Below are 26,063 nucleotides of genomic sequence, written 5' to 3'. Positions count from 1 at the left end.
CAAGAACTGAAACTGGTCACAATTAACACCGATAATTTTATCGGAAGCGTCAAACGCCACCTCGGAGATCTTGGTGAAGTGAACCTCAGACTCACAGATGATGCAAAACCCAGGGCATTGCCAGCTCGCAACATACCGCTGGCAGTGAGAACTGAGGTGAAAGAACAAATTGACCTACTGACAGAACGCGGCATTTTAATACCAGTTACAGAACCAACTGAATGGGTTAGCCAGATGGCAATTACAAAGAAGAGCAATGGATCGTGGAGGATATGTTTAGATCCTCAACCGCTGAACAAAGTGTTAGTGAGAGAACGATATAGACTTCCATTTTTTGATGACGTAGTTCCAGGATTACATAATGCCAAAGTATTCACGAAACTCGATGTGCAAGAAGCATATTGGCATATTAGACTTGATGAAAAATCTAGTCTACTTACTACTATGATAACACCGTTTGGAAGATACAGATGGGCTCGACTACCGTTCGGACTGAATGTATCCAGTGAAATATTTCAGCGGAAACTGAATGAAGTTCTTAGCGACCTTGAAGGCATATTTACAATTGCGGATGATATTATCATTGTTGGTTGTGGTGATAATGAAATAGCAGCTCAGAAAGACAATGATGAAAAGCTGGCAAAGCTTTACAAACGCTGTGAAGAGAGGCACATTGTTTTGAATGAAGGAAAGAAGGATATGGGCCCTGAAATCACTTTCCATGGACACAGAATCACGCCACAAGGTATCAAGCCAGATAACGATAAAATCAAAGCTGTTCTTGAAATGAATGCTCCGATGGACGTTACTGAAATCAAACGATTTTGTGGATTGGTACAGTATATGGCTAAATTTGTGCCAAATCTGTCCGAGACTCTTGAACCATTGAGAAACCTGACTAGAAAGAACACACCGTGGAAATGGACAAAACAATGCATGGAAGCTTTTGAAAGAGTGAAACAACTGTTAAAGCAAACAGATGTGTTAGCAATCTACGATCCAAATAAGGACTTGGTACTACAAGTTGATAGTAGTAAAGATGGCCTAGGAGCTGCTCTGCTGCAAGATGGACACCCACTTGAGTTTGCATCAAGATCTTTGAAACCAGCTGAAAGGAACTGGGCACAAATAGAAAAAGAAGCGCTTGCAGTATTGTATGGGCTAGAGAGGTTCGATCAGTACACATATGGTCGCCCAGTGATTGTTGAAAACGACCATAAACCTCTGGAAACCATCCTGAAGAAACCACTCAGTCAAGCACCAAAGCGGCTACAAGACATTCTAATGAAGATGTTTAGATACAATGTTACGTTTCGGTACGTCAAAGGATCTGAATTAATCATTGCGGACACACTAAGTCGTGCTTATAGTTTGTCAGATGACACTGAACTGACTAGGCTGAAAGTATGTGAGGTCGAAATGTTTGATAAAATTCCGGATGCGCGAATTACAGAAATCAGGAGAGAAACTGCCAAAGACACAACTTGTCAGTTGTTGATTGACCGTATTATAGAAGGATGGCCCAAAAACAAAAATGACCTAAAGCCTGAAGTGAGACCTTATTTCTCTATCAGAGACACACTGAGCTTTTATGACAGTATAATACTGAAAGGGGAAGCTGTTTTAATTCCAAAAGCTTGGAGAGGACAAATTAAAGAACGTTTACATAGTGCCCACCTTGGCTTTGACAGTATGGTTAGGAGAGCACGAGGAACCGTTTTCTGGCTGGGAATGAATCAAGAAATAAGACAATTAGCAGACAATTGTGAACACTGCATGGAGAGAAAGCCAAAACTCCAGAAAGAGCCCCTGCGGCAACATGATGACGGCAACTACCCATGGGAGAAAATTGGGTTAGACTTGTTTGAAATACAGGGTAGAAACTATTTGCTGGCGATTGATTATTACTCAAATTTTATAGACGTTGATTTACTCACCACAACATCATCAAGTCAAGTCATTATCAAACTCAAGAAGCAGTTTGCGCAATTTGGAGTACCTAGAATAATCATCAGCGATGGTGGACCACAATTTACGTCTGACGAATTCAGTCAGTTCACGAAACAGTGGGGCATTCAACATCACGTGACTTCTCCTCATCACCCAAAGTCAAATGGCAAAGCCGAAGCCGGTGTGAAGATTACAAAAGGCATGATGGTTAAATGCCTGAACTCTAGGACTGATCAGTACGAAGCACTGCTAGAACTAAGGAATACTCCAAGACAGGACACTGGTCTAAGTCCGGCCCAAATGATGTTTGGGAGAGAAACAAGATCAATGCTACCTTTGGTTCAAAAGAAGTCACCCAGAAACAAGAAGCGAGATGCTAGGAAGGACTGTATCAAGAAAAGTTATGACCGCAGTGCTAGAATTAAACTAAAACTTGAAAACAGTCAGCCTGTATATTTCCGACACAAACCAGATAAACCCTGGAGAAAAGGTGTTATTACAGAATCAAACGACCGAAACTGTATTGTAACTTCAACGGATGGTGTTCAATACAAGAGAAATAGTGAACACATAAGACCGACATCAATCCCAGTACAAATCCGCGATAAATCACCGGAAAGAACAACTGTACAGGAGCAAATGGCTGACACGCATGTAAAGGAACCTGATCAGAGGCGTCCCGTACCAGAGTCGACATGCCTGGAATCAGCGACTACACCAGTTATAAGACCCAGGCGCGAAGTGAAGACGCCAACCTATCTCAAAGACTATGTGAGGTTTTGAGTCAGTTTTATGCAGTTGTGAGGGACATAATAATCCCCTGTAGTGATCTAGAAATGTTTTCAAGTGTTACAGTTATTGTTAGCTAAATTAGTTGAATTTATTTGCATTGCATTTTGATGACTGCATAGTATAAAATCCTGTCTTCTTTAAATCATTTTCAGTTAAAGTCTAGTCAATAATTTTTATCTAAGTCAAAAAATCCAAAGCCAGTACTTTTTGTAACTGTAAATTTTATAACCTGTTAACTTGTTCATAAATTGATGTTTTGTTTAGATCTCAATTAGTTTCGTTAGAGAAAAAGGGATGTTGATATGATCTAAGAAAGACAACTGTTACTCTCTATTCTGTAGTGGTCTTGAAGGAGTTACCTTCGTGTGTGTTGATTAAACACGTGACTTGTGTTTTCGTCTACGAGCTATTCTTTTGAAGATATCACCACTTATGATGATACAAGCATGCTATCAACAATCGTTAATTTGGGGGGTCTGTTACATTGTTATTTCCGATAATTGAGTTCCCAAAAATATTGAGCAATGTCTCTGTATAGAATGTAAGAGATCTGGAAAGTTCCAGACTTAAACTGCAATTAGTTTCGATAATATCAACTACTTAATTTGGCCATTTATGCAATTTGACAAATTTGAAGAAAATCTCTGCATTTTATGGAGAATATTTTTACCCATAACTTTTGAACCAGACGAGGTAGACATGTAATCTTTGTTTTGTTCTTTTAGTTTTATAAAGATCTATCTATTGGTTATAAAATCCACACAGAATTTCTAAGTTGAAATTTTGGCTGCCAGTACATACATACAGATCTAAGACACATATGAGTGTCAATTAAGTCTGAGAGTGCATATAGATCTAAGACACGTATGAGTGGCTGCATATCTTCTCTTAGCTTTTATTTAATTTTATAAATTTTCTGAGTGAGTAAATTTGTGAAAAACAAATTGTTGTTAATCCAATTAGGGGCTTTGTTTAGGAAGTCCTTGCCAGCCAAAAACTGGCCCCTAATCCAATGGAAAATATTTCATAAACATGCACAATATTATGGCTGATCTGAAGCAAATATTCCCAACTGCTTCATTTTTGTGCACAATATAATCAATTCATGTCTCCTTCCCCATTCCGTGCAATTCTCTCTTCAATGAAGTATTAAAAGTCATGTGATTTTCATGCTCCGTCAAAATGCAGCTTTATATGACTGTAAAGCAACAGGTTGTACACAACAATCAGTTTACTGATCAGATTTTCCATTCCCTGCAAAGTATACATGGTGCAGTTGTATAACCTACTTCTGCCCTTCACAATATCTTACAGTAGCAATGAAACTCAGCAATAATTTCCTTCTTCATGGCTTGTCGTCACTTGCCGATTTCCATGCGAGATATGTATTCCATCCCACTGCCACAAAATTTGTTACCAGGACTCTGAAAGCAAATAAAATCTTTACTGCAAAAATTTAAAGAACTTTATACTTTTGTTTGTGAACATGGCAGAAGTATATATTAGATTTTTTTGCAACTAAACATTAAATATAGTTTTCTGTGAACATCACACAACACAATTTGCAAGACAGGATCATCACTACATGTACATTTATCACCATTTTTCAGAATGTGTGAAATGGTATAGTGACCATTTGAATTTAGGATTTATCCATCATTTCTGATTTTGGGTGGAAAATATATTTTTTTCATAGATTTCCCCTTTGCTAAGATTTTGAGTAGTATAGGCCTGATGAAATACGTTGTAAAGGAGGCAGAGTTTACTTGTATATTTCAGCTGGACTAGTTATCTCTGAAGCAACAGTCTTACACCAAATACGGAATGTATCAACCCAATGACTGACATTCAACCTTGTTCAAAAACATGTAGATTGAGTGGCTTGTTGACCCAGGACTTGTCCCATCTGAGACAATCTTGCAATTCTGACCCATATTTTCTGTATTATTTTCATTACTAAGAACATGGGGGGTGGGGGTGGGCGTGTAAAATGCCCATCAGACCTTCTCTGCTGACTGACATTATGTCCATGGCCCAAGCTTCTGGGTCTGGAACTGGTGCAACTTAAGAAATTTGTAGTTCCACCTTGTCACAAAAAGGCCAATTATCAGACATGCTTAAAGCTTACAAATCAAAAAAAAAAAAAAAACCTGAGATGAAGGGACCATTCCATATAATTTTCTGACCCTTTCTGGAGAGAACACCGGCCAGGTCATTAAGTCTGCAGGGAATGTGTCTTATTTGTATTTTGATGTGAAGATGGGAACACTAATGGAGCAACTGCCAAACCAGCATATACAGTTCGGAAGATTTGGTGGTCCATGTTTAATTAGTTAAGTCACTACAGACACTTTTCAGTTCTTGAGCTGCCTGCATCTGAATTTCTTCAATTTTGCCCTCAACAGCAAGAAAATCAGTCACCCTTAAAGCCAGACACACATCACTGTATATCAGATAAAGATCAGCAATGGCAGACAATGCATTTGCCATTGAATCGTGTGTTGATGGTAACGACATTTGGGCTGTCAACTTCCTGGCATGTTGTTTGTCAATTTTTCTGCCAGTCAGAGTTTTGCAAACTTGGCCAAATCAAACATTGACGATGTGACAACAGTGTTCTGAGCAAGTTTGAATTTGACATAAACACATTTGTGGCAACTTTATAAACAATGTGGTGCAGAATGTTGACAACTTCTAAATTCTTATACAGATAATGGCATTCGTTATCCGCTAATAACAGACTCTTCCTGACAGGCAGTCATTAATCTTCCTGGTCTTCAATGGCTGGAGATGCAGCTGGGAGTGTGGAATATCTTCCTCATCATCAGTATCTACTAAAGCCTTGACCTTATGGTCATGCACTGCCTTGGACAATACAGCATCCTTATAGCTTAACACAATCCACACTGTGGTTGTATCTGAGTAAGGAACTATCTGTTTCTGCCTTCATATCTGGAAATTATCTCTGGTGGCATAGATGACGCATCATCTCTGTGTAAGCCACAGTAACTTACATTTGCATAAGCCAGGAATATACGGTAAGCCAGCTCTGCCGGGTTAATGTGTCATACAGGTACAGACGGCTGATTAAATAGTAGTATGGTTGGCACTGTTACCAGCTGTGTGAAAAGTAGTCCATTTGGTACTGGCTTGACTTTGGCAAGTCAGGACAAACAGATCTACGACTAAAATCCACATCGCAATACGTTTATATAGCCATAAGAGAGAGATTTATCACTAAGATCTCTGTAATTGTATCACCTTCCTCTTCTCTTTGCCCTGGTTGACTTTTGGAAAAAATGCAGTCCATACACTCATGGATATTCGGCACACACAAAGCATGGTAATAATGAAGTACATTTTGTACATGCAGGGTACAACACTTGCATGTCTTCCTTGGCCTTGAGCTCAATGAGTTTTTTACACTTCATCAACATGTATCACTATAAAGTAGGCAGTGTATGCAAAACTGCATCACAACATGCACCATGGATAGCATGTCATACCATGCAGTCTAAACAAAATCCAAGAAAGTGACAAATTCACAAAATTATTGTAAATTTTTAAAATATAATGTACACCACCTGTATTGGAGTGAATAAAACAAAATATAAACTCAAATTTCTGGATGGATGAGTCATATTCCTACCAATATTGGCACAGACTGACAGGCTTTCATACAATGTTGACTGCAAGAGAGTGAAACTTAAAAACTAGTGATACCCACTGGTAGCATAAAAATGCAATGGGCAAGAGTTATTGCCCTTTGTCTACATGATGTAGACTCAAACTTTTCATCTTTTAGCCAACCTGGATTTGGGAGGTAGCAAGCTTATATTCCAAATATTAATGTGATTGGGAAATGTGTTCAAAGGAGAGCTCAGTATCATGCAGAGCAGTTATGAACATCGGCTCCCACTGCCTTGCTCTCTTACATGTAAATAACAGGTTGATTACCAAATGTACCAACGACATGTAAATAATTTGATTACCAATTATAAATATTATGCACATCATGTAACTGATTACTTTCATCTTTCCTGGCAAAACCACATCTCGTACATGATAGCTATAACAAGTAATATTTATGATACAATTTGCTAGGTTTACTGCATACAAAATTAAAACCAAAGTATTTGAACAATGTTTGAAATTTTTTAATTCTGATTTTGAGAAATAATGAATGTTTAGAATGTATGCAGCAAAAATAATATTATTCACCATTCCACTTTCATTTTCCAATTTAGAATTTGAATAGGAATCAGCTTTTAACTGGTATGTTCTTTGCAACACAAAAAAAATCATATGCGTGAATTTAGGTTTGAATTGAAGTTCACTGACAGCACAAAACACAGTAACAACTTAAACTGTTGACAACAGGTCAAAGATGTAGCACCCTCTACAATGAATCTGAAAACTTCTAGTGTTGCTACTAAACTGAAAAATAAAGAGCCCATTTCTCCTTACTTGATGAATGGATGATAATAATATACTGAACTTTATATATAAATTAGCATGTGCCCAGATATTTCCTTTACAAGGCATCAATTCTGCCCAATAATGAACTTATTCTAGCTGGGAGATTTAAGCATATTTACTAAGTTTTATATATATCTCTCAATGAAACCCTATACTGGAAGACACACATACAGGACATAATTACAAAAGTGTGGAAAAGGGTATCTATTATAACATAGCTGGAAGCTCACACTTGACTGAAAAGTCTTAGAAACCTCTTTATTTCACCATTACAAGACTGCTTTTTTAGTACAGGAATATTATATGGGATAACTGCACTCATTATGAAAAAGATGAAATAGACGGAATTCAAAGCGAAGGAGGAAGAATTGTTTGTGGGGCAACAAAATCTACATCAAATAGTGGACACAACAAACTGGCAATTACTTTCTATAAGATATTATAAACCAAAAATGAGAACATCTTTTAAAATCCACAATGATACAACACCTGGATACCTGCAGGTTAAAATGCATAGTGATACGACTCCTGTATACCTGCAAGTCTTGATTCCACCAATGACAAACAGATAAGTAATAGGCCGATTCATGATAGATCAAATCTCCATTTGCCTATTGCAGAAGTAACTTCTATCAAAATGTATTTTTACCCAGGATGGTACAGAACCTTCCTCTTTCGAGATAATGTTGTTGTTGTTGTGGGGTTTAACGCCATTTTTCAGCACACGATAGGCTATGCATGGCGGCCAGTATTAATGGTGGAGGAAGAACCCGGGAAAAACCACCGACCCACAAGAAGCTACTGGCAAGCTTTCTCACATACCCACACTGGCCGTCTTTCGAGAAAAGGAACAACCCTTCTAAAATATTCTTTCAGGTAACAGGTAACATTTAAATAAGAATCTAGAAAACGTACCAGCCTTACATACAAGCTATAGCTCATTAAACAGTAATTTCTTCAAAACCATGTGTAATTAAAGAACAATTGTTCAGGAAGTGAATAGGAAACTGCAAAACATATTATAACATTATTACCAAAAATAGATTTCAGTATTCATACAACGGGAATACTGTCCAAAATACAGACATATCTTTATTACCAGAAGTTCCTTACTAGGTGAAGTGTGCCATGCCTCTATCCTGTCCCATGTGGCACTTTTCTCCTGAATATTTCAGTCAGGCATTAGGTAAAGTTTACCAACCAGATCTGTTGCAATTAAACTGATACATTGCCTAGTAGTTAAACACCTGCAGTCATTGTATTACAGAGTACATGAACTAGTGCTTTCACTAATGAAAGGTAAAGTTTCAGCCACAAGCACCACATACACACTAGATCCAATTTTAACACCTGTTTTACCTGATAATCATAAATAATACACTAATTGACTGGTAAAAGAGTATGGTGTTCAGTTAATAGCAGTGGAGTGAATGGCACACTTCCCTAGTTATGGACTCTTATCATTACCAAACTCAGCTAGATTTCACACCTTATTATATTTGTACATTTATTTGACATTATTTTGGTACTTAAGTATTGAACATGCAACATGAGTTTAAGTTACTTACATCCGACAGATCATTTAAAAAAAAATATTTATATTACTGAGAAGAGAGTAAGAGAGTGCAAATAAGCTTCAGATTGGCAATTTATGAGTCCTTACCTGTGTTGGACAGGTACAAAAGTGAAATTGCATGCTTGAGCAAGTGGCCATATCTGTAAAAGACAGAAACATTAAATGAAATCAATGATGCATATCAATCCAGATTTTCATCAGTTATAAGTTGCAACTGCATTAGTTGGTAAATGTAGCAAAGACTTCCAGAGGTCAGAACGTAACAATGTGATCAGGCCAAGCTGTGTTTATTTTGTTATAAACTGTATGGAGAACTTCTTTTTTCAACACCTATAAATTGAGTTATGTGCAAAGTAACCAATGTAAACAATGAAACAGAAGGCATACACACTCTATGGCTACAAAATGAAATAAAAATGTTGGTGGTTTTTTGTCTTCTGAAAATTGAATGAATTCATTTTGACTGATTCATGCAGTAAATATCTGGGATTTGTTCACAAGAAAAATAATTTTTTAAAATTATATTTGAGATAGACCTGGAAGAAAATGTTGCATGTATGTTAAGTCAAGGTCTGTTGTGTCACCAGTATTTCACATGCAACTGTTGTGTTCAAAATGGCAGAATTCTGAAAATATCAGAAACATATGAAACATAGGGGCCACTGAATTCATAGACCAATATCTGGCATGTCTTCTGAAGTGGACAATATTTCACAAGCTGAATTACTAAGTATTCTGAATTGACCAACACAACTTCAGACACATACCAGTTGAACAATAGGATGACCAGAAATAAAACCAATTAAAATCTCTTGAGGAGGAAGGAAATGTTCAAAAATGTATAAAAGAGTAAGATCTCTTATGTTGACCCCTACCTAACAGTGGGGAATCTCAAAATCAACCTTGGTGAACATAGGGGACTACAGCACTTTCACTGCTGCTAATTAGCAGGTTTCAAATTAAATTAAAATTAGGGCTAAATGGATATAGGGATTAGGGGAAGAGGGTTCCAAAGATTAACATTATAATACTTGGACCCACAGTCCTACAATGTAAGATGCCATCCATGACAGTTACAATGTAGGATGGGTGGGTGACACATGGATGCCATACCTCCCCCACCATAAATGTCAGGGTCAAATAGTTTTAATTTCATTTGTGAGTAGCCCAACCGAATAATAACATGAAAATAGGTTTAAAGATAAAAAATAGGTGAAAGATATAAAAATAGATTAAAGATATGAAAGTAGATTAAAGATATGAAAATAGATTAAAGATACAAAATAGGTTTAAAGATAAAAAAATAGATTCAAGATATGGAAATGGGTTAAAGATAAAATAAAAATATATTAAAGCTATGAAATTAGATTAAAGATATGAAAATAGGTTAAAGATAAAAAACAGGTTTAAAGATATGAAAATAGGTTAAAGATATTAAAATAGATTAAAGATATGAAAATAGGTTAAAGATATAAAAATAGGTTTAAAGATATAAAAAAGGTTTAAAGATAAAAATAGGTTAAAGATATGAAAATAGGTTTAAAGATATGAAAATAGATTAAAGATATAAAAATAGGTTTAAAGATATAACAATAGGTTAAAGATATGAAAATAGATTAACGATATAAAAATAAGTTGCAGATATGAAAATAGGTTAAAGATATAAAAAAGATTTAAAGATAAAAATAGGTAAAAAATATGAAAATATCTTATCTGGATAATGTTCCTTCACTGTAAAGGACCTTTGTTCCTCAGGGCATTGAGGATGATTATGAAAGCTTGTTGTATGCTATCAGGTCCAAAAACAGAGAATGTAAAATAATCATCTCAGGTCTACCAGCAAGAAGGGATGTACTTATGACTCCACTAAATGGCACCCTAAGTACGTTGTGTGAAAATTTCCAAATGCTCTTTGTTCCGCAATATAGGACCTTCTTCAAAGACAGTCGAGTGAACAGTTATACCAGTGAGACCGAATCCACTTGTCCAACGAAGGTACTGCCTTGCTCCTTTAGAATATAGACCAGTACATAAAACATTAAAGAGGATAAGCATGAGTCAGAAAACTGCTTGTACTGTGGAGAGCACGGTCATGTAACACAGCGATGTCTGCATGGAAAACAGATTCGTTGCCATCTTTGTAACGAACTAGGACATAAACAAAAGTTGTGCACATACCAATAGGTAGAAGGCAATGAAATGCAGGCTTATGCAACACATATCCAGCAACAAAATGCATTAGAATATGTGTATAATTTTCAATGTAATAATTATAATTCTATAAACAGATTTCAGGCACTATCTGATTTGTGTACAAAGTGTAACTTGTTAACATGTAAACAACTATGTGATACTGTTCAAGTTACTTCTCCCTCTGAGGCTCCTCATGTACGTAATATATAAATGTCTTCTTGTATGTATGTAAATCAGTCTCATATTGAACATTCTCATGTATCCACTACATGTGGTCATGGTACAACAAATGGATCTTGTATGTTATCGTCTTCACGTGTTTATGTAAATAATCAAGGCGATGAAAAGAAATGTCAAGTCTAAAAACAATACATTGCATAGTACCTTGATTGAAAATCAATCCTCTGATCAAAAATTGTCATGTCCTTGACCTCTTCAAAAGAGGTCTGAAAGTAATCAACCTAAATATTCAACACATCCTCCCCAAACTGAATGAGATAAAGTAAATATTACAGCAAACTAGATCAGTCAATATTCTAGGTCTATGTGAAACCTTTCTTTCTGATAATACTGATGATTTGGCTCTCCAAATACAGGGGTTTAACTCTGAAAGAAATGATAGGGAATCCATGGGGGGTGTATTCTCTATGTAGACAGTTCCATTAGTTATAACATACATGCTGATCTAGAGACTACTGGGGTAGAGAGTATGTGGATCGAAGTAACCCTTGCCTGATCAAAGCCAATACACTTATGTTCAGTTTACAGGCCACCTAGTTCCACAGCTAATTATCTGAGGTGCAAATTCAAAAGGCATTACGAAAGGAAGATTTAGAATCTATCTTATTAGGTGATCTTAACATTGACTACTTGAAAACTCCACCATTAACATGGATAAATCACTTTGAAACTTACAACTTTAATCAATTAATTAACATCCCAACTAGAATAACGGATAAAATTGCTACTATCATTTATCATATCTATACTAATAAACCTGAAAAGATAAGTGAAATTAATGTGCCAGTGTATGCACTGAGTGACCACCACCCAGTCTGTATAACTAGACATGTTCCAAAATCATCTAAAAATGGTCAACACATTGAAATACAATAAATGGACTTCAAACAGTTTGATAAAGAAATGTTCTTAAATGATTTAGTTTGCAAACCCTTCCAATCACTCTGCAACATAGCTGATGTCAACACTGAAATGTGCAAAGGTTACACCTATCTTTAAGAAAGGAGAATCCAGGGAATTACAGACCAATATCAATTCTACCTGTATTGTCAAAATTATTTGAAAAGCATGTAGCCATTCAGGTCTATACATATTTTGAAACATACTCTCTATTTCATAAAGCGCAATCAGGATTTAGAAAGTATCACTTCAGTGACTTGTGCCAAACAGAACGTACCAAATTAACTGATCTTAGGCTGAAGGAAATGGATAATGGACATATGACTGGGATTGTGTTCCCTGACTTCAAGAAAGCCTTTGATCTTGTTGATCATGAAATTCTGCTGCAAAAGTTGAACTGTTACAGGTTTGACAATCCTTCTTTAAACTGGTTTAGATCATATCTAAACCAAAGGTCTCAACAAGTAAGCATTGGCAATATTAGCTCTCAAATTCGCACTATTCATTCAGGGGTCCCTCAAGGCTCAGTTTTGGCCCTCTCCTCTTCCTTGTCTATATCAATGATCTACCATTAAATAATGAATCCACAAATACAGATTGTTTTGCAGATGATGCAACCTTGTATACATCTAGTTCTGATAATGAAGTTATCCAAATGAGATTAAACTCAGACCTTATTTGAGTCCAAAACTGGGCACAAAAAAAATAGGATGGTAATTAATGAAGGTAAAACAAAATGTATGATTTTGGGGACATCACAAAAGCTACACAAGTCAGGGAGCACAGAACTATCTCTTGCAATAAATAATCATCCCTTAGAAAATGTCAAACATGAAAAGCTTGTAGGTGTCACCATAAATAATAATTTATTATGGAATGACCATACTGATAAGCTCTGTAAAACAATGTCATCCAAAACTGCCCTACTCAGCAGAATCAAGACATATTTACCTATGGAAACTCGAAATCTATACTACAAGTCATATATTCTTCCAACAATGGATTATTATTCAAATGTATGGGGAAACTGTGCTAAATCTGAGCTTGACAGGATTTATAAACTTCAGAAACGAGCAGCACATGTAATTTTAGATGCATCTATTGATCATCCCTCAAAAGCATTATTTACAAAATTCAAATGGTTCACAATATATGACAGGATAGATTTTCACAAGGCAGTCTTTTATATAAATGTCTACATGGAATGGCACCAGAGTATCTTCAGGACTTATTCAGGCCTTTTTCAACACAATACCAGCTGAGATCAATATTACATGGAAACCTTCTAGCACCAAAACCAAGAACAGAGCAATTTAAAAAGAGCTTCCGATACTCTGGTACAGTTATGTGGAACAAGCTTCCACTATATGTAAAATCTGCTGAAAATATTAGAGTATTTAAGAAGAGATATCATGAGCATGTATGTGCTTCTAACAGATAATGGAATTTAGTATTTTAATACTAAACATGCAAAAATAAACAGGAATTATTGCTATCTTCATATAATGTGCATTGTTATACTCTCCTTAAGAGGGCCTCAAGGCACAATAGTCCATGACAAATGAGTCACCCTCTATCAATACAGCCTTATTATTATTATTATGTATACGCCAACACCTACTGTAGCACTGGCATGATCATGAACCCTATATTGTATGTTGATACTGTTCATTCACCATAAAGGGCCACTGTATTCTCCAACACCTCTTGTAATATGAATGACCATGAATCCTATATTGTATCTGGATATTGTTTCTTCACTGTAATGGACATATGTATATGCCAACACCTCCTGTAACACTGGCATGACCATGAATCCTATATTGTATCTTGATACTGTTCATTCACCATAAAGGACCTCTGTATACACTCCATCATCTCCTTAACACTAGCATATTCATGAATCCCATTAAAATGGCCTTGATGCTGATTATGTAGTCCATGAACAACCTTATATTGAGTAAGCACTGTACTTTGATACACTTTTTAGGTTATCACGAACAATGTTATATTGAGTAAGTACTGTACCATGATACACTTTTTAGGCTATCATGAACAACCTTACACTGAGTAAGCACTGTACCGTGGTACACTTTTTAGGCTATCATGAACAACCTTACACTGAGTAAGCACTGTACCATGGTACACTTTTTAGGCTATCATGAACAACTATACACTGAGTAAGCACTGTACCATGATACACTTTTTAGGCTATCATGAACAACCTTACACTGAGTAAGCACTGTACTTTGATACACTTTTTACACTATCATGAACAACCTTATAGTGAGTAAGCACTGTACCATGATACACTTTTTAGGCTATAATGAATAGCCTTACACTGAGTAAGCACTGTACCATGATACATGTTTTAGGCTATCATGAACAACCTTATACATAGTAAGCACTGTACCATGATACACATTTTAGGCTATCATGAACAACCTTACACTGAGTAAGCACTGTACCATGATACACTTTTTAGGCTATCATAAGCAACCATACACTGAGTAAGCACTGTACTTTGATACACTTTTTACGCTATCATGAACAACCTTATACTGATTAAGCACTGTACCATAATACACTTTTTAGGCTATAATGAATAGCCTTACACTGAGTAAGCACTGTACCATGATACATGTTTTAGGCTATCATGAAAAACCTTATACAGAGTAAGCACTGTACCATGTTACACTTTTTAGGCTATCATGAACAACCTTACACAGAGTAAGCACTGTACTTTGATACACCTTTTAGGCTATCATGAACAACCTTACACTGAGTAAGCACTGTACTGTGATACACTTTATAGGCTATTATGAACAACCTTATACAGAGTAAGCACTGTACTTTGATACACATTTTAGGCTATCATGAACAACCTTATACTGAGTAAGCACTGTACCATAAAACAGTTTTTTAGGCTATCATAAACAACCTTACACAGAGTAAGCACTTTACCGTGATACACTTTTTAGGCTATTATGAACAACCTTATACAGAGTAAGCACTGTACTTTGATACACATTTTAGGCTATCATGAACAACCTTATACTGAGTAAGCACTGTACTGTGATACACACAGTAGCTTGTATGGCTCTCACGAACCATCTTCTATGGAAAAAGCATTGTACCAGGGTATAATTTTATGGCTTCCATAAACTACCTGATACTGAGACTACTGTACCACGGTACACGTTGATGGCTCCTATGAACAACCTTAAACTGTCAGATCACTGTACCATTTTACATTATTATGGCTCCCATGAACTACCTTAAACTGAGAGAGAGCATTGTACGATAAAACACTTTTTGGGAATCAAAGAACAAGCTTATGCTGAAAGAACAATGAACTGGTATATGCTTTTATGACTCCGATGAACTACCTTCTACTGAGAAATCACTGTACCATAGTACACTTTTATGACTCTGATGAATTACCTTCTACTGAGAAATCACTGTACCATAGTACACTTTAATGACTCCGATGAACTGCCTTCTACTAAGAAATCACATGATGGTAATTCCAACCCAATTTAGAATTGCATACTAACACCTACCTTATAACAGGTAAGCAGCACATCTAAATAATCCTGAAAAAGAATATGCAATCCATGTGATAAAAATTAGACATTCAACTTTATCGAGACAGGTGCAAAAATATATATAAAGTGGTTAAACGTTCTTACAAAATTTCACTTTACTATAATTTATGTAAACAAGAGGAATGATGAACAATATGCTCCTACCTTCCAGCAGGCCACCCAAACCCCATCATGGATACGAATCTATATTTAGAAAAGGTCATAACCCTTTTGAAAAAATGATAATTACAATGACTGGTCTGCATATATATCTTGAAATGATAACCATTGTTGTATGTACCATGTTTTACTACAATCCATTGTAAACTGCAAGACAAGAAGTATTCTTAAAATTCTGTCATGCACTGCATTCAGCTACAAGTAAAACATGACAATAACTCTTATAAAATGGACAATAACCCATTAAATATGAATGAAAAACAATGATTTGTCAATATGTGCATATTTAAATAATGACTATAATATGTACCAAGTTTTACAGGAATCCATGAAAAAACTAAAGTACAAGTTGCTTTCACAAGATTCTTATCTTAGAATGCATTCAGATGCAGGACACAAGAGATAATGGATTTCTAACAATTTGCTGGAGCAAAGTGATTTAATGATATGTGCATTTTTACACAATTAAGTTTCATAATAATCCAACAAAAAGTGGGATTTTAGTTGTGCTAAAAAGTCGTGCTAATAAGACTGCATCATTTTCTATCAGCTATGACATGACAGTCACTAGAAAACCACATTGCATTAGTTGTATTGTGACAGTCACTAGAAACCATATTACATTAGTTTTGTCTTCACCATCATTAGAAAATCACATTGCATTAGCTGTGTCATACCAAATATGCATGTCTGGTTATGTGCAATTTGTGGAATTTTGTTGTTGCTGAGGTAATTCAACCTTCTGTGTTCACCCTGAGTGAGTGGCTGCATGTTTACAGCAATTTTTGGCTGCCATGCTGAGTGGCTAGTGAGGCAGCTGTTAGTACCATTTTTATAAATCTCTGGTATGACTCGGCCGGGGTTTGAATCTATGACCTAGATTGTTGTTCTCTTTTAAAACAAATGTTTCTCCAATTTTAGTAACGACAGCCTCATTTAATGGCAGATCATCATTTTTTGTTTAAGTCTGCAAGACAATCATGCTGGGAAATTCGCTGTCAGATTTGGTAAAATTCAACTTAATAGTTATTTACAAGACCGTAACATTTTTTTTTTTACTTTTAGTAACAGCTGCAATATTTAATGAAAGATTGGCATCATTTATATGGGAGGTGGTCATGCCAGAATGCTTTCAATCAAGTTTAGTCATTGTACTTTCTTCATTTATTTCTGTTTTTCTATTGTTATGGCAGAGCAACATCATGTGCTCAGACTTGAAATGATCTCCATGCCAGGATATGTTTTGTTGAGGAATGAAGTCATTTCAAGCTGTGGTTTGGGATAATATACTGTATAACACATTAACCCCTGAAGCTTTTTGTCATTTTTGCCTGAAAAGCGAGTAGGAAACACATTTTGAAAGCTATTTCTGAATAGACTCGAAAACACCAAATCCCCGGTCATCTTTCAATAACATACTGCCTAGTTGTGTTAGAAACATCATTTTTCGTTGGCTATTTGACTCGTGCATGAGCAGAAGGGTAAACATTGGACTTCCTTTTTTTGTGCTAAACAGAGCCATTATTTATGTATGGAGACCACTCTTTATTTCAAATGCCCATCTTATCCTACTTTTTGCAAAGGCTCATCTGTCCATTTGCAGTTCATACCAATTTGCCTTAAATCTGAGACCAAAAGGTCTAAAATCCTGACACAAAATCGGATTCTGACCACAGGCGAACTTTGGGTAAAAAAAAGTCGGATCCAAAAAATGAGGTTTTTCTATCTGTATTTTGTAGTGCAACTAGATATTCCAGATTATTTGGTATCATTGTAGAGCTACATCTGTCTACCTTCCTATAATACCACCAACTTTAGTGTATCATGCATGACCATGATGGTACAGAGCTCGGCAGTAGGCAACTGTCCTGTAAAGTCATTGCTAGGGGTTAATGTGTTAAAGGATTGTCTAATTTTAGAAACAGCAGCCATATTTGACTGTGGATCTTGATCTTAAAAACCAGAAAGACCTTTTTACCAGGATTTTGTCTGTCAAGTTTGGTTGAAACTGATCCATAATTTTTTTTAAAAGTTCAAAATAGCAATTTTGGATGAATGCCAGATGATGGACAAAGGACCATAACCTTGCCTGGTCCTTGCCTGGTCTTAAAACTAGGTTAGCTAAATACTAGTAAAGAAAAATGTTCTTCCAATTGACTGGACCACTCCAGTGGCCTAGTGGTTATAGCGTCCACCTCAGATGCAGTAGGTCACAGTTTCAAACACAGGCCAAATCATGCCAAAGACTTGTACAAATGGTAATAACAGCTGCCTTGCTAGGCACCCAACATTAAGAGGTTAGTGTTGGGGCTGGTGGGCTGGGTGTCAGGATAACGGAACTGTGTGGGACATCATGCTACATGTCAGCAGCATGATGTCCCAGTGCTAGATGCAGATATCAGAGCAATATCACTGAAAAACTGTTAAAGCTATGTTACAAATCCAAATCACACTCTACCAATTGACCAACCAAATGCTTTGTTTTGTATGAAACCAGAAACATATTTTTTAGGCTTTTTAACGATTACCTTCTGTATCTTCGCTTTGATCTGAGCCCAGCTATCTCCTTTTAAGGCACCCATTACGATGAAGAAATACAGAAGATATAGAGGTGTGAAGACACACTGAAATGGAAGAAATTTTTTTAAAACTGCAACAAGGGGTCTGACAAATTCAAAATTTGATGGTAAGGGTTACTAAGACAACTGTATAGCAGCCAAATTTAAATTTAGTTGCCAAAGGCGAAGAAGGCACTTCGAATATGAAACTGTTAGCTTTAATACGTAATCTTTAATGTCTTAATAATATATAGCATTCCTTCCTTATAATGTATACATTATACTGCTTTATAGTGCGAATGCCATACAATGGAGCTTATACACTACTCCCTCATTGGAATGCTGTCAATGGAAGCTATAGACCTGGGTCAGCAACCCTTTGACCATTAGCCATGTGTGGCTGATTGGCTAAAATTTGTGGATAATTCATTCACACTGACATGTGGCCGATATCACTGCTAATCTAGTGATTGATTGGCCACACCTGTGGCCAGAAAAAACTAGGTTAATGACCCAGGCCATAGTGAATGCCAGGTGATAAAGAACGTGATACATATACAGCATTCCCTCCTTATAATGCTGTCAATTGGAGTCATAGACTATGCTGTCTGACTGTGTATAAGTCCCTCCTTATAATGCTGTTAATTGGAGTCACAGACTAAGCTGTCTGATTGTGTATAAGTCCCTCCTTATAATGCTGTTAATTGGAGTCACAGACTAAGCTGTCTGACTGTGTATAGGTCCCTCCTTATAATGCTGTCAATTGGAGTCATAGACTATGCTGTCTGACTGTGAGACTGCCTTATACTGAAGTACATGGCACATATGTATAAGTCCCTGATTATACTTATGTCCACTGGATTCATGTATTATAGTGATTTATTGTGAATTTACCTTATAATGAAGCACAAGCTACTTGTGCAGTTCTCCTTCACTGTAATGCGATCCATTGGAGATACTGGCCATAATGTCCTATAGTGAGTTTTCTTTCTAATGAAGCACATGATATGTATAATTTTATTACAACTGAATAAAATGTCACCCATGACCATACTTGCTTAATAGCAGAAACTGCATTATAAACAAGGACCTCATTGTCAGGGCAAATTGGATATTTGTCACTTACCATTAGGAAACTATTTTTTTCAGGCATGTTTTGAAGAAATATACAACAATTGACAATTAGTATAGTGCACCAGATGACCTGGATACCAGAAGAAAGACTTTAACACAGCAGCCTAGATGTATCATTCTGGTAACCCCTGGGTTAAGGGCACAACATTGCTTGGACCCTTGATATTCATCTTGCTTTTTAAAAGTTTTCAAAACTGTGATCAAATATGAATTAAAATATTGACTCGAGGGATTTGTGTTTCCTTTACTGACTGATCAAGTTTCATCTATTGTTTCAATTTTTAAATTAAATCATGTATCACCATGCAACTTTGATGTAAAGAGAATGACTCTGACATACATAGGAAGAGGCAAATCAGGCAAAAATATTTTAAAAATTTGTTGCACATCTAAATATATCCAATATTCCATCTGCACAGAAAGAAAAGCAATATTATCTTACCTGGTCAAAAAATACCATCTTCCAATTTCCGAACTTGGTTACCTTGAACGTTTTGTCTAGCCATGCATACCATACTCCAAATATTGGACCCTGTGGCAAAAAGTAAAATGTATCAATTCTACGTGTATGCAGTCAGAACAAGTGTCACCCAGTCAGGAACCTCTTATATTGGACCCTGTGAGTAAACATAAAATGTATCAATTCTACATATATGCAGTCAGAACAACTGTGACCCAGTCAGGAACCTCTTATATTGGACCATGTGGCAAAAAGTAAAATGTATCAATTCTACATGTATGCAGTCAGAACAATTGTGACCCAGTCAGGAACCTCTTGTATTGGACCCTGTGAGTAAACGTAAAATGTATAAATTCGTGATAGTTAATACCCTACCTGTAAAATGTATAAATTTGTGATAGTTAATACCCTACCTGTAAAATGTATAAATTCATGATAGTAAATACCCTACCTGTAAAATGTATAAATTCGTGATAGTTAATACCCTACCTGTAAAATGTATAAATTCGTGATAGTTAATACCCTACCTGTAAAATGTATAAATTCATGATAGTAAATACCCTACCTGTAAAATGTATAAATTCGTGATAGTTAATACCCTACCTGTAAAATGTATCAATTCATGATAGTTAATACCCTACCTGTAAATATATTCTGGTCAAGATGAATACTTCGGCAACTGCAGTGCATTTCTTTTGAAAATTCACACAATTATTTTTACATAATAAACCTCACCCTGAATAACTCGTAGCTGATGGGGGTCCATAAACACAAACACAGATTGCAGCATAGACATATGATGCAAGAGGTTTAAAATTTGGTTAAAAGCAATGTTTTTGGTACATAAAGATTACATTGCCCATTGCTCCACACAAACTTGGAATGTAATATACTGAATGTTTAAGTCCACTAAATTCAATAAACTGATAAAGACTTGTAATACAGATCAAGTTGACATTTAATACTTACAATAGTAAGTCAAGGAGCACAACTATAGACCGAGAAAATAAATTGACTGAAAAGAAAGAAAACAAGACAAAATTTAGGCTGTTCCTACATAAAGCTGTTACTGTGATGTCTGTATCTTTCAGTGTAATGAAGCTGGCTGAGACAAATAAGCTGTTAATTAGTCTGTATTATGCCCAATGACAATTAAGTTTTCAATGGTTATCCTAAGAAATGCACTAAGTAAACAATTATGTTTCCATGGAAGTGAGCATCAAAGTTACAGTCTGTTGACTCCTTACACCTGAATAGAAAAAGCTTTATCAAAATGAAAATAATTAGACTGGAACCAAATTAAACAAGTATAAAATTAAAGCACCAATTTCACTTGAAAAACTTCTTTAACTGATGTTTCATACCATGTTGCCATCAGCTGGCATATCCCAAACTTTTCACTGATTGATATTTCACTGCATACTGCTATTAAGAAAACGTTTATGTCAAAGACAATCTTACAAAATAAAAAAATAAAAAAATTTAAATTTGAAAATTTCTTGATGCAGAATTCAAATTAATGTGCCATTTTCAATGATAAGGTGAACAATATATCAGGCCTTTTTTTAAGAACCAATTTTGACTGTGATTTCCACATGCCTCCACATGGTAGGTGGGATGATGAATTATCAGGATGCATTTAAATGAGGTAGCTATGTCCCTTATTTGAAACAGCATCATTAGAATTGCTCAAGGTTCACAATCTGAAAATCTGAACTAGTCCTCACTTCATACTCTAAAACAAGATCAATATGTTTGATGATTCAAGTTACCCAAAAATATCTGAACTGTGGAATTTACCTTCTGGTTCTAACTCTCTTACAACTTTGTATAAACAAATAATGCACCTTATTCAATAGTTTATAGTTTGTTTATCTAGTTCTTATTCACAAGCTTTTGTAAATAGTATCAGGAATATTATCATAATCTCCTCCTAAACTCCAAAATAGGAATTCACCAAACTTGTGTGGCTATGTTGGATACTTGGCTCATGCACATGTTGTCCTTGTAAGTGGGTCAAAGGTCAAATGTATCGCAATTTCAGTTAGTATTACATTTTCAAGTATCTTCAGACCAAAGTTCATAATGGAAGATGCATGGCATATGTGGCAGACTATGTATGAAGACCTCTGAGTCATTATGCATGATGACCTCTGAGTCATTATGCATGAAGACCTCTGAGTCATTATGCATGATGACCTCTGAGTCATTATGCATGATGACCTCTGAGTTATTATGCATGAAGACCTCTGAGTCATTATGCATGAAGACCTCTGAGTTATTATGCATGAAGACCTCTGAGTTATTATGCATGAAGACCTCTGAGTCATTATGCATGAAGACCTCTGAGTCATTATATAGAGCTAGGTGACTAATGCAGAAGGAAACTGAGTGGTGGTGGGTGGGGGTATCCAGTGTAGAGTATGGAGATTTATCACAGCAAACCAATGCACTTGTTCGACCTTGTTTCTCTTTTCAAACTGACAAATAACTGATCTATTGCCATATTATTCATTTTTTCATGTTACAATCTCAAATATTAAGTTCTTTAGATATTTACACATCCTTAGAAAATAATCATCACAAAATCAGATGGCAGTGACTGCAATATTTACACAACTTTAAATATACATAACACAGATGGCAGCGACCTTGTAAAACTTAAACACAAACAGATGGAAATGGCTTTGCCAAATTTATACAACCTGAAATATATATCACACAAGCAGACAGCAGTGACTGCAATATTTATGCAATCCAAAAATATACACTGCATAAAGCAGATGGCAGTGTCAGCAACAATCATCAAATTGCAGGCACAGAAGTCTCTTCAGCATGTAGAGCACACAGGGTTGGTATGGAGGTAAAGGTGTTGGCAGCTTTTCTCTGAGTGTCAACAATTCTCTGCTATTCTGCTTCATGTATGCAGATGTGATTTTGCTGTGCCAGGTGGGACAGTCTTGCACAAAGTCTCCCTTGAGGCACTGTCAATATGCAGATTTTTCAAGGACATCTTCAGTTTGTCCTTGAAATGCTTCTTTTGTCCTCCAACAGCGGGATTTTCCTCGCAGAGGTCACTACAGAGCATCTGTTTTGGAATCTCTTCCTCATGCAAGCGGACGATGTGTCCTGCCCATCTAACTTGGGCTGTATGCAGTAACATGAAGACAGATGGGATGACAGCCCTCATGAGAACTTCAGTGTCAGGAATTTTGTCTTACCATCTAATCCACATAATCCTGCCGAGACAGCTCATGTGGAATTGATCAAGTTGTCTGGAATGTTTGCTACAGACAGTCCACATCTAGCTGGCATACAGGAGTGTGGTGAGCGCTACAGCATAGTATCCTTTCAGCTTGGTGGTAAGACTGATTCCTCTGCGGTCCCATACATTCCTACATAGATTCCTACAGGGTGAGCTAGCTTTGGCAATTCTACTATTGACCTCAATGTCTATTTTTGAGAGGTTTCTGCCCATATACATGAAGCTGTCAACAGCCTGACATTTCTGACCTTTCATTGTGATACCTGATGCGCAACATGGCTTCCAAGAGGCAGGTTGATATATGACTTCAGTCCCATTTGGTGCTGATCGGGAGTAAGTAGTTGTCGCATGCTTCAGGGAATGTGCCTATGCTGGTCTGCATGTTTTCTTCTGAGTTGGTATTGAGGGCGCAGTGGTCAGCAATGAGGAATTCCCTAATGACTGTTTCCTTCATCTTTATGACTGCCTGGGACTGAACTGCTTCCCATCAGATCAGTATCTGACATGGATGGCTTTATCACTATTTTGGAATGCATCTGTGAGTGAGGCAACATTATGCTGAAGAGTGTGGGTACCATAAAGCAGCCTCGTTTGACTCCACTTGTGAACGGGAAGGCATTTCAGGGTTTGCCATCATCCATTATGTGGGCTATCATGCTGTCGTGGAACTGGCAAGTGACTGCAATGAACTTATTCAGGCAGCTAAATTTTGCCATGATCTTCTGATGTCTATCGCTGCTGTGTCAAGCGTCTTGGTCAGTTCAACAAAGGTTGTGAATAGGTCTCTGTTTTGCTCCTGGCATTTCTCCTGGAGTTGTTGTGTACAAATATTATGGTGACTGTCTCTTGCCTTGAGCAGAAACCACAATGGTTTGCTGGCAGTAGACCCTGTTCAAGATGATGATTGAGGCAATTGAGCATGACATAAGAAAGTGCCTTGCCAGTGATTGACAGGAGGGAAGTTCCTCTCTGGTTGTCTCAGCAGTGATGTTTACTATTTCACTTGTACAGGTGGACTATATAGGCATCTTTAAATTCATGTGCGACCACTCTTTCTTTCCATATTGATTCAAAGAGGTCTGTGAGCTACAGCAGCACTATAGGGTTTTGTACACCTTGGCAGGTATCGCATCTGATCTGGGGCTTTTCTACAGAACAGATACAGATGGCTTTCTTGATCTCTTGCAGTGTTCAGCTCAGCATTAGTTTCCACTTGAAGCAAACATTCTGTGGCTTTGTCATTGATGAACGATGGATAGATGAGGATAGCACTGAAGTGTTCTGCCTGTCACTCCAGGATCTGAGCCTTTTCAGTAAGCATTGTTGTCCCATCTGCACAGGAAGAGGGGAGAGGACCAAGAGGACTGGGGGCCATATACAATTTTCAGGACATCATAGAAGCACTTAGAGTAATTTCTGTCTGCATGCCTGATCTTGTCTGCTTTACTGTTGAACAAGAAATCATCTATCTTACAAAGCTTCACCTGAACTCTCCTGGAGGCTGATGAAGGGTTGCTCAGATGGACTCTGTGTAGGCAGTATTCTTCTGTTAGCAGTGTCTTTATCTCTTGTTCATTCTCATCAAACAAGTCCAAGTTCTTGCATAACATCAGTCCCAAATGTAATGGTGGTGGAATTGAGAGTGTCAGTCCTCTTCCACAGTAGCATGGCCAATCTACAGGTCTTCCAGTTTGCTATCCAGGATCCTAAAGATGTTTTTGAGGATTGAGCTATTTTCCAGCTAGGAGATGTTTAGTCTTCTTACAGTCCTTTTCTTTTGGGGATGTATCTTGGGCTGAATGTGTTGAACTTGGATATAATTAGTCAGTGGTCCATCCAACAATCAGCACCATAAAGGGCCTTCATCACTTGTACATCCTGTCTGTTCTTCATCCTGGTGATGACATAATTGATGAGATGCCAATGCTTAGAGCGAGGGTGCATCCATGACATCTGGTTTCAGGTGGGTAGACAGAAGGTGTTGGTAGGATGGTGCACATCTTGAGCAGTAGTAGCCCACTGCTGTTGCACTGGCCAATGCCATCCATTCCAACAACTCCTGTCCAAGCCTGGTGTTCAGTCCCCACTCTAGTTTATAAGTTGCCGAGAATTATAAGCTTTCCAATGTGGGGTGCCTGATTACCTTTCACAACACTGGTCAAGAAGTATCAGCGCTGATCAACATGGCACTCTTCTTATTTCACAGTGGGAGATGTAAAATCATTACACAATCACAGAAGTCCTGGTGAAGGCTACGAAGTTTGCACTCTAGATAAAAATCTGACATCTTTCTCACATTGTTCTTCTCTCCCATGACCACTCCAAAAGAGCATATAGTTGCTGCCCACTTCTGACAGCTGGCCCTTGTCTGCTAGATGAGTCTCACTCAAGGCTGCTAAGTCCACAATGTATCTTGCAAATTCCCTAGCAACAAGTGCAGTCTCTGGTTTATCTGCATTGTCCAAAAGAGTTCACACATCCCATGTTCCGATGGTTAGCACTGTTTTCTTTTTCTTCTTTGGTTATATGGTTGTGAGTCTAGGCTCTTACAAAAAAGTAACAGAAAAGAGTGAAGACAACAAGCTTTGTAAAATTTAACAAATAATTTCCCTAGAATATCAAGTGAAAAATGAGAAAAAAGAACTTATGGTTTTACAAATCAAATCCAACAATAATCCAAGAATTAAAACAAGAAGTCCTATTAATTAAAAGTCCTGAATGAAACTGAGTTCGAATCCCGATGAAATCC

At 36.8% G+C, this 26,063-nt stretch overlaps 1 protein-coding gene across 1 annotated transcript in view; it reads right to left on the bottom strand.

The window, feature by feature from the left end:
- Positions 1–3,613: 3,613 nt before the first annotated feature.
- The window catches only part of LOC149771402 (mitochondrial inner membrane protein Mpv17-like), a 28,997-nt gene continuing 6,547 nt past the window's right edge, over positions 3,614–26,063 (bottom strand). The window contains exons 3-7 of the mRNA XM_089948495.1: positions 20,032–20,121; positions 18,426–18,521; positions 15,694–15,726; positions 8,885–8,937; positions 3,614–4,166 (exon numbers count right to left, since the gene is read on the bottom strand). Of these exons, the coding sequence (XP_089804621.1) occupies positions 4,088–4,166; positions 8,885–8,937; positions 15,694–15,726; positions 18,426–18,521; positions 20,032–20,121 (351 nt within the window). The 3' untranslated portion in view covers positions 3,614–4,087. The remainder of the gene's footprint in view (positions 4,167–8,884; positions 8,938–15,693; positions 15,727–18,425; positions 18,522–20,031; positions 20,122–26,063) is intronic.

Source organism: Sinohyriopsis cumingii, unplaced genomic scaffold, assembly GCF_028554795.1.
Source record: "Sinohyriopsis cumingii isolate HCF-2022 unplaced genomic scaffold, ASM2855479v2 utg001870l, whole genome shotgun sequence".
NCBI lineage: Eukaryota > Metazoa > Mollusca > Bivalvia > Unionida > Unionidae > Sinohyriopsis > Sinohyriopsis cumingii.
This window is presented reverse-complemented; position numbering and strand designations above follow the sequence as displayed.